The sequence below is a fragment of the Argentina silus genome (assembly GCF_951799395.1).
Source record: "Argentina silus genome assembly, chromosome: 1".
Classification (NCBI taxonomy): domain Eukaryota; kingdom Metazoa; phylum Chordata; class Actinopteri; order Argentiniformes; family Argentinidae; genus Argentina; species Argentina silus.
This window is the reverse complement of record NC_139655.1, coordinates 38,360,823-38,370,787: the sequence shown is the minus strand read 5'-3', so window position 1 is coordinate 38,370,787 and position 9,965 is coordinate 38,360,823. Positions and strand designations below refer to the sequence as shown.

Below are 9,965 nucleotides of genomic sequence, written 5' to 3'. Positions count from 1 at the left end.
ACCTAGGTTTGATAATGTGAAATGATCTGTATGGTAACTACCATTTTGGTCTTCCCCCAGTCCCTAGTCATAACAGTGCTCACAGATCTTAATCATCTCTGAACCATCATAGAGATAAAGCCATTGAGCCGGGTTAAGGCTCAAGGGCTAAGACCTGAGAAGGAATCTGGTCTTCGTTTCTCTTTTCTAAATGCACTGTCCCAATCTCACACGGGTGAATCGAGGACCATATTCAGCTGGAATGCGACACTGAGCTATGCAGATAGAAATGTAATGCATAGAATGGACCAGATTCTTTATTATGAAAGAGGCCCACATCCAATTTGTACAGTATATTTCTATCTGAATATGTTCTGACTTTGGTGGCACACTGAATATACCCGTTTCAAGATGGATTACCCCTGTGCTCAGATTAAATGCACATGCTGGTGTCACGTACGTCACTGATCGGAAAAAATACAGAACAGGGCTTGAATGTGTCATTCCCGAAGTCCTCTACTCCATTTATTTAAGTTCATTTTAATGTAAAATAATGGAGAGAAGAATCATTCTGTCTCATCGCCGGGCTCCTCTGAATATCGTGGCAGCCTTCCTCTGTTTCTAAATGTACAGTTTGTCATGAAATTGTCATTGATTTTGTCAATATTTTGTATGAGACTATAAAATAATTTGTGCAAACTTTACCAACAATTCATCCGCGTGTCTACTGTTTATTTAGCATATTGTGTTCTGGTAAATGTCAATGTTGTTACAACTTCATACCACCCATTGATGGGTTTCTGGATGGGCCCATAATTGGGCCCAAATTCTGCTTTAATTTGATTATTAACGTCACTGTTTACTTTATCTCCTTGTTGTGTGTAGTATGTTATTCTGAACCATGATCTGTGCATAGCCACACAACATTTCAAGGTGTTACCTATCAAACGACATCCAGCTTTTGCATCTGATCATCATGTTTTTAATGTTATAAGCAGTTTAGTTTGGGTCTGGTTTTTAGGCGGAAATTTGTCAAATGGGCATAAAGCTTAAGCGGTTAAGCCAGTCGTTACTGACCGGGTTAATATTGATCCACAGGCACTGCTAGGTTACCATCGAGCCCGAACAGACGTCACTGGTCGATGTTTCATACCTGTGGTTTGACATCAACGACCACTGACGTCTGTTCGGGCTTACTTGACATGAGATGACACCACCATCCTGTGGCTCGGCGATGGAAACAAATAATAGGCCATATTGCACCACAGTACATTTTATTAGTCAATTATTGCTGAAAATTATTCTTCACAGTTCTTTCTGCTGACTTTTATAAGTCTCTTCATGTGAGTCTATTCTCGGAAACATATGGTCGTTGGTCCATCTTTTGCGTACGAAAAGGTATGACACGAATAAACACACTCCCTTCAAGAAACCGTCGCATGGACTTGGTCAGCTGTCCTCCAGAGTGTCTTGGTCTCTGTTCAATCCTATTCACAACAGCGGCCAAAACGGATTAATTCGGCCTGATAAAGCATTGATCAAATCGGCATTGTTTTTCTAGTAACAGTCCTTTTGATAGCCGACGCTGCCATTCCTCCCATGAACCGTATACCTGCGCTACCGCCTGGCAGCAAAGACACGATGTACCCAACGATGACTGCGATCTGGATCATAGCACCAAGCGCGGTGAGAATGGTGCTGTGGAGACTCAGCGCCGCATAAAGAGTCCCTCCGAGAGAACACAGGTACACCGCCGCGCCGGGGGTAGGAGTCCCGATGAGCTTGCTGGGCCCCCGCAAGATCGCCGCTCCTAGAATAGCGAAGAGGGAGCCAAGGGACCAAAGTAGGGCGAATTTGCGTGCATAAATCAACAGCAATGGTGCGTAAAGAGCTGACAGTCCAAAGCACAATGCCGAGAACGCAATACACGTTCCGAAAGCAACAAGTCGTTGCGAGCGACTCATCCCCGGTAAACATGGATCTGGCTCAGTAGACCAAGGCCAGGAAAAGCCGCTGCCGGACCCTTGGCCCGTCGAGCTTCCGCGGCTGCTGGAACCCGAGAAGGGACTCGACCAGCTGCCGAACCAGCTCCCCGGCGGGCCTGAGGCGGGTTCATCCACGTCTATGACCGTGCTGGAGCTGGACTGGGATATCGTCTTGGCACCGCCTTTGGACTGTGCCAAATATTCTTGTAGTTGTCGATTTAATTCGGCCATCACTAGCTTCTTGCTGTTTTTGTTGACAACTCCGTGCTATGAGGAAGGCCAACAGGCAGTAGGGAATAACTATAACTACGTCACCATATGCGACACACGTTGCGTTTGTTTGGTAACGTACTGATGACGTTACGAGAGTGTGTCCGCTCAATTTGCGCAACGTTGTAACCCTAACCCTAAATATTGAAATAAATATGATGTCTTCAAAAACGTTGTTATCTTGTTAGCCTAAATCGTGTCATATTGATAATTCTTGTTAGAGTTTTTAAATGTGTCATGTTTCAAAGTTGTATTGTAAATCAATATATATATACTGGGATAATAGGGTGTTATGACAGACAGGAATTGAAATTCGTACTTGAAAGCACTCCTCTTCAAAAACCCAGTAGAACACAGTAACATCATAATAGTAATACAATATCAGCAGTGATTTATAGGGTTAAGTCTGCTAGCTAAGGTTAGGGCTAGGGCTGGAGCTAGAGTTAGAACTTGGGTAACCTCTGACCCCAGTCATTACTTTCACCTTGTTCAGAAAGACGAGTGCCAACGAGATGTTGAAGTTTGACAACGTGAGACGAGGGTTAGGGCTAGGGGAAGAGCTGGGGTTAGGATTAGGGCTAGGGGAAGAGCTGGGGTTAGGGCTAGGGGAAGAGCTGGGGTTAGGGTAATGGTTAGGGGAAGAGCTGGGGTTAGGGCTAGGGGAAGGGCTGGGGTTAGGGCTAGGGGAAGGGCTGGGGTTAGGTTTATGGTTATGGGAAGGGCTGGGGTTAGGGCTAGGGGAAGAGCTGGGGTTTAGGGTTAGGGGAAGAGCTGGGGTTAGGGCTAGGGGAAGAGCTGGGGTTAGGGTTATGGTTAGGGGAAGAGCTAGGGTTAGGTTTATGGTTTGGGGAAGAGCTGGGGTTAGGGCTAGGGGAAGAGCTGGGGTTAGGGTTATGGTTAGGGGAAGAGCTGGGGTTTAGGGTTAGGGGAAGTGCTGGGATAAGGGTTATGGTTAGGGGAAGAGCTGGGGTTAGGTTTATGGTTAGGGGAAGGGCTGGGGATAGGGCTAGGGGTAGAGCTGGGGTTTAGGGTTAGGGGAAGGGCTGGGGTTAGGGCTAGGGGAAGAGCTGAGGTTAGGGCTGTTAGGGTTAGAGCTAGGGTTAGGGCTGCTAGGGTTGGGGTTAGAGCTAGGGTTAGGGCTGCTAGGGTTAGAGCTAGGGTTAGGGGAAGAGCTGGGGTTAGGACTGGAAATAGGGTTTGGACTGGAGCTAGGGTTTGGGTTAGGGCAAGGGATAGGGCTGGAGCTAGGAATAGAGCTGGTAAGGGTTCCACTAGGGTAAGGCTTTTATATACCTATATTATATTATTGTCCCCCACTGATGAAATCAGAGAGGGGACTATGATTTTGCCTCTGTCCATTCGTATCTCCCACGCTTTTACTCCGACACCACTGGGACAATTTTGATGAAACTTGGGTGAAAGATGGGTCTTGCCATAGAGATTGTTTAAGAGTTTCGAGGTGACGTCGTTAAACACGTCATAATAGGGTACAAAGTGGAGAACTAGGAGTGTAACTTAATGCAGGAGGCATGTAGACTTACGAATTTGGGAATCATATTTTGTGAGTGAACTTTGTTATGCAGCATAATTTAATACCACCTTTATCAATTAGAAAACCGAGTTGTGTAACCTAGGTTTATAGCCTGTTGTATTTGTAACCAAATAATTTGCCTATTAGTGAAATTTGTGTTTGAAGTAAATGAGTCTTATATCAATAGAGTTAGTACGATAGTAGTAGATTAACGACACCCAAATATGTTTTCTCTTTGGTCACAGAGACCAGAGAAAAGCCCTCTCTGTGTGCAACGGGGACACAGCACTGTAAAACAGGGACAACCAGAGTGTCATAGTAAAACGTTTATGAATAAACATCTTGCTTCATTCACAGGCTTCATTCTATCACTCTCCTTTTATAGAGGGGTGCTACATCATTTATGGGGAACAACATTTTTACTTTTTTTTTTTTTTATGTATATTTAAATTAATCTCATATGCCTTTAAGCAGCGGTTTTATCCAAAGCTAAATCAGCTCCAGCAGCTGATTCCCACAGGACCACTGAGTGTTTATTGTTCAAACAAAATATCTTTATGTAGCACACAGTGCATACTGAGTAATGCAAAGCTGCTCAGTTACAATTACAATAGCAATTTCAGAGGGACGGGTAATCACGTTGTTGGTTAATTGTCACTCAATGCAATCAAACGTCCTTGCAATACGTACTGTATCAGCATCCCATTGTTAAATGTGATCACCTGATGTTACCTCAGACTGACAGCTATGTGTTACCATCAATTATAAACCAACTTGTGAATACTATGAATACCAGCTAGGCACTAGGCAGAAGATCCCAGTCTGTCACAAAATAAAATATGATTAATTCAACAATGCACTTGAATGTCAAATACACATGTTAGATGAAAAGGCATCAAGGGATACTGATATCTGCTCTTGCTGTGTTCATGGACTTAAAGACAACATGACCTTTGCCCTTTGTCTGCTGCCGTGTGTGTCACTGCTTCTAGGTGAAGTTCCATACAAAACCTAACATTTCTTTGAATGCCATTGTTTCATTTACTTCTGTTTCCAAGACTTAAGAGTAGACAAGTTGCATTGAGTATGCTAATGATTGTTAAGTAAAAACAGTTGAGTTTGAGTTGCTATATCAGATATTGATTTCATGTAGGACCTTGTTGAGTGGGGGACGGGGGTTTTCCGGGGCTGGCCCCAGCTGCTGGGGTAGTCTAAAATTAATCTGACCCACCTAACCCAAAGCCTTTTTAGGTGTGTGTGTGTGTGTGTGTGTGTGTGTGTGTGTGTGTGTGTGTGTGTGTGTGTGTGTGTGTGTGTGTGTGTGTGTGTGTGTGTGTGTGTGTAGGAACAGAGCTTCCTTTGCTTGAGCTGAGAGCAGAAACCTTCTAACCTGAGAGATAGACGCACTGAAAAGGACCATACTAAAGGGACCAGGTAAGTTCCTGGAAACACACAAAAATGTACACACATAATATAGTTTTCCTTGATTGCTTGAGCACATTTCTTCAAACAGTATTCAGCAGTTAACACATTCTCCTAAACAGTAAACACGTTTGCCAAAACACCACCTTTTTTTTGTTTGCAAAATACACGACAACTCTCAAAAAGCAAATCAGTGCATCAAAACAGTATAATCTGTCAACCAATGAAAAATGTATTCCACCATTCATTTCATAATGACACACCAAATAGTAACCACTAATACACATTGGCAGGTTGGCCAACTTTCCAGATTGTCAATTGATGTAATGGGAGAAATAGCTATGTGCTGTAAATACATCATTCTGTTATGTTGGTCAACATTTACTCAATAGAATTTTGTGTCTTATGTAAGAGTTCTGTTAACTGTTTTGCAAAAGGTGCTTAACATTAGCATTTTATGTGAAAGCAATGACTAACTGTTTTGCAAAAAAATATCATGTTGTGCTCATGTTTGTTATTGTGGTGGGCATGTAAACTCCAGTTTCATACATTTGGTTTAAATGTTCCAGAAAAACTTGTGCATATTCTCACAAGCACAATAACATAATTTGCTCCAATCTTGCTCTAAAATCATTCAAGCAGAACATTAACTTGATATGCATAATGAAACCCTGGTATCTTCACATACCAAACCAGACTGAGTTACTACCAATAGTGTTCACACAGTGTTTTAATTTGTTGTTGTGTTTCTTGTCTTGTGTGTTTCCTGTCAGTTTATGTTAAGGTGCTTGCAGTATTGATGACTGATGATGCAAAATGATAATGGCATGGCTAGAATAAGGTCTGTTTTGATGTTCTTACTACTCCTACGTCTGTGGTGGGCCACACAAGTTTAGGTGTTGATGCTCCCACATGGTGTGCTACAAGGCCGATGTTATTTCAGAGTATGGTTGTATGATATTCGAGCCTTATACCACAATCACATGCAGGCAAAGTTTAAAAGATGAGCAACATTATTTGATTGCACAGTATTTCAGTTTTGTGTGTGTGTGTGTGTGTGTGTGTGTGTGTGTGTGTGTGTGTGTGTGTGTGTGTGTGTGTGTGTGTGTGTGTGCGTGCGTGCGTGCGTGCGCGCACTCCCTTGTAGCCCCGATGTCAGTATCTCAGATCACCCCCACCCTGTTCCTGAGCGGAGCAGAAGCCCCCCTCAACCAAGCGTTTGTCACCCGCAAGGGCATCACCCTCATTGTCAACGCCACCCTCAACCACGCCTGCCCGGTCTACCCCGGCGTAGAATGCCTCCGCGTGCCCGTCTCCGACCTGCCCAGCGCCCGCCTCGACGACCACTTTGACCGAGTGGCTGAGCGGATCCACGGAAACCGGGCGGGGGGTACGTTGGTGCATTGCGCGGCGGGCATGAGCCGCTCGCCTGCCTTGGTCATGGCCTACCTGATGCGCTACCGGGGGGTGACGCTGCGCCAGGCCCACACCTGGGTGCAGGAGAGCCGGCCGTACGTTAGGCTCAACGCAGGCTTCTGGGCCCAGCTGCTGGAGTACGAGAGGAGGCTGTATGGGAAGAACACAGTCAAGGTGGCACCGCCGGAGCAGCCTCAGCAGCCGCCCATGTCACTACGGCTGTCACTGTCGCCCAGGTCACCACTGTTGCTCAGATCACCACTGTTGCTCAGATCACCACTGTTGCCCAGGTCACCGTTGTTGCCGCAGTCTAAGAGGTCCAAAAAAGCGACGAGACAGAAACGTCTCAGGGTTGGAGCATGCAGTTTTACACCGACATCACCGTTTTGAGGGGAGTGAGTCACTGTGGGTCCACTGTGGGTGTACGGAAAGGGCATTTCTCCACTGACTTACATGATTAGAGAATGACTCCATTGTCTGTGAAAGAGAAGCACCTCCCCTTGGTCTGAGATGGTGGGGGGAGTTTATTTCCCTACCGAATGAGAGTGTATGATGAGGCAACATGTCAACAAGCAAATGGGACGGCACTGTAACGGGGTATCTGACAGGGGAATAAGAACTCACATTATCTCAAGGATGTCGAGTAAGGACACAAAACTGGTCCATATAAAATTCTCTTTTGTATCTGTCTTGTATGTGATAGACTGTTACTATTATGTCATTGCTGGATATTGATGTAAACCCTTTAAAGGTTCAAATAATCTTAAAATTTGAGTAAGATTGGTCATTGTGTTACTAACAATTACCAACAAATACAACAATATGACTTAATGACTAATCTAATCTTTTCACATTACATATTTCCACTCAAATGTTTACAGCTTGATATTTGGCCCTTTATGTTATAGTAGAATCCTTTAGAAATGATGGACCTATTAAACAGATGTACTAACAGTTTTTTTTTGGGGGGGGGGGTGGGGTGGGGGGGTGGTTCTTTCCATTAGTCAGACACTTACCAAAGAAAAATGACTAAATCAGTATTGTATTACATTATTGTAGATACTATTGCTAGAGCACAGTTCAATAAATGAACAATATCTACAGTGAAAAGAAAAGAACAATTTAGAAATGTCTGGAAAAATATCTTGATAATATGATTATCTACTATGGGTGTATAGTCAGGTTACTACTTCTTTTCATGTTTCCAAAGTGTGCAGGCTCAGGTAGTGTGACCAAGTCAATGTGTATTTAATACAAGCAACCTATTTCTCAGTCAGTAATCTGTACATTAGTAAGGCTTCTTTCCAGTGTGAATTAACATACAGTATATCATTGCAGATAAACTGCCAGAGAAGCACATTTCCCACAGCCAGAACAGGTGTAGAACATATGTTCTTTGGCTTGGCTTTGGACTGACTCTCAGCATCACGAGCTGAAGGAGGAAAGCACATGGTCAACCTGTTCATTCTTCTCCATATATGGCTCTACAATAAATTGGAAAAGGACAAGCATACCCGAAACATTTAAAGAACTGCCATAGTACATAAAACCTCGTCCACGCATCATTGTTTGCATTCTCAAGAAATTAAACTGATTCCAATACTCTAGTATTGTGCTTGAAAATATAATACAATATGATATTTGTTTAACAGTCTCTACACAACTGAGCTACCTCCAAGATCTGACCCAGAAGTACTCACTAGGTTTATTCTGGTCCAATGTTTCTTCCTCCTGGCTTATCGGGACCGTCTTAGGCTCCTCCATTTTACACAGCTGTCCCTCATGTCCGTCAGTCTGAGTCAGCTGTTCATTGTGTTCCAGGGGAGAGCAACCCTCTCGCTCTTGTGGACCTGCCCTGGTCAGAGTTGCTATAATGACATGATGATAACATCTAAGAACCAAAACATCATGTTTTTGACAATGTGACCTGTTAAACACATCAGCAGCACCCACAGTGTTGTTTAGAATCCTCAGGTTCCTCCTCAGGACCAAGGGGCACCATGTCAGAGTCCTCCATTTTGTCTGCCTCAGTGTTGAGTGGTATAGTCTGCTGGGTCTTAGAATGGTTCAGAGAGGACGCACCAGACTCTTCAGGTAAAGGGTCTGTACAAATCAGAGACTAATCATTTGTGGTTCTAGTTTATTCATTCTATTATTCAATTTAGGACTAAATTATCCTCACAATTAGTTGGCTACACAACACATGCACTGCCATTTGAACAACTCTACAGCTACTACGCTACTTGATTAGCATTTGCCTATTTACTTGCATGTATCCCATTAACAAATGTATGTCTTGGATATTTTGGGAAAATAGCACTGATGCTCCATTGGGTTATCGTTAAGTGAGAGGACATTCACCACATAGCTGAATTCAACAGACTCAGAATTTCAAATGGAGAGATACCTCTTCTCAATCAACTTCTTAGAAGAAATTTGCTGAAGGTCCTTCGATAGTCTTTGTGCATTTTGTCCAGGACATCAAGTTTCTGGATAATCTCATGTCGAATCATATTGCCCTTCATTCTGTGGTTCTCTCTCCACCATAACAACAGTCTCTCTCTTGTCTGTCTTTAATTCAGTGTTGTTTATTCAATGTCTTCTCCTCAAATCAGCCAAAGGACTGTATGATCTATGACATTGCTTTGTTCATATTCTCCAGTTTGACTGTTTACCTCTGTGGTGCTTCTTATACAGTACTTTCTTACCCTCACAACCAAACTGAAAGGTGGATATCGTCATCTACTGGTGGTACAGGGAACTGAAGAGCAGATGACGCTGCAGCTCCCTTCTCTCATCTTCTCCTTTTGTTTACTTACCTGATCTGAGTGGACACGGTTGAGGGCGATCCTCACGGCAGAGGGCTATCCTCACGGCAGAGGGCTATCCTTTGTCATGTTATCCATTTCATTTACTTCTATCAGTTTAAAGAAATCGGAGGAGGGCTCATTGTAATGCATGGAACGGAATGAGAAGTGGTATCAAACACAACATCTATATCCTATCCCCCATTAAGGGGAGGGAAGATAATGAGAGGAAGCTATGAAAGTTGATATCCTTATCTTTTCATAAAAAAATGAAAAGATATCCTATCATCTGCACAAGGATTGAGAGAACCAAAAGCACATGACAGGCTTCACTATTCTTTCCAGATGAGTGTGCTTTAGAGAAGATGAAAACAGTTCGGTGACGGGCCACAAACAAAGCAGTTTAAGCTTCATTTTAATCCGTTTAGTTGCAAAATCAGTCAAATTGGCGTAGATTGTTAACAAATCAAGAGAGAGGGAGACAGAGGTGCACGTGCATGCTTGTGTGTGTGTGTAAGTGAACGTTTTTGTGGAATGTCTCTGTATGATAATAAT

At 43.5% G+C, this 9,965-nt stretch overlaps 2 protein-coding genes across 2 annotated transcripts; one reads left to right on the top strand and one right to left on the bottom strand.

Moving 5' to 3' along the window:
• Positions 1-1,186: 1,186 nt before the first annotated feature.
• On the bottom strand, positions 1,187-2,222 carry sft2d3 (SFT2 domain containing 3). The gene has a single exon (XM_083670140.1). The coding sequence runs from the start codon at positions 2,193-2,195 to the stop codon at positions 1,518-1,520; it is 678 nt and encodes a 225-aa protein (XP_083526266.1). The 5' UTR covers positions 2,196-2,222; the 3' UTR covers positions 1,187-1,517.
• Positions 2,223-5,141: 2,919 nt separating this feature from the next.
• LOC310820735 (dual specificity protein phosphatase 18) lies at positions 5,142-6,993 on the top strand (the record flags this gene model as incomplete). The annotated part of the gene is made up of 2 exons (XM_083692511.1): positions 5,142-5,199; positions 6,335-6,993. The coding sequence occupies exon 2, from the start codon at positions 6,340-6,342 to the stop codon at positions 6,991-6,993; it is 654 nt and encodes a 217-aa protein (XP_083548637.1). The 5' UTR covers positions 5,142-5,199; positions 6,335-6,339.
• Positions 6,994-9,965: the final 2,972 nt, after the last annotated feature.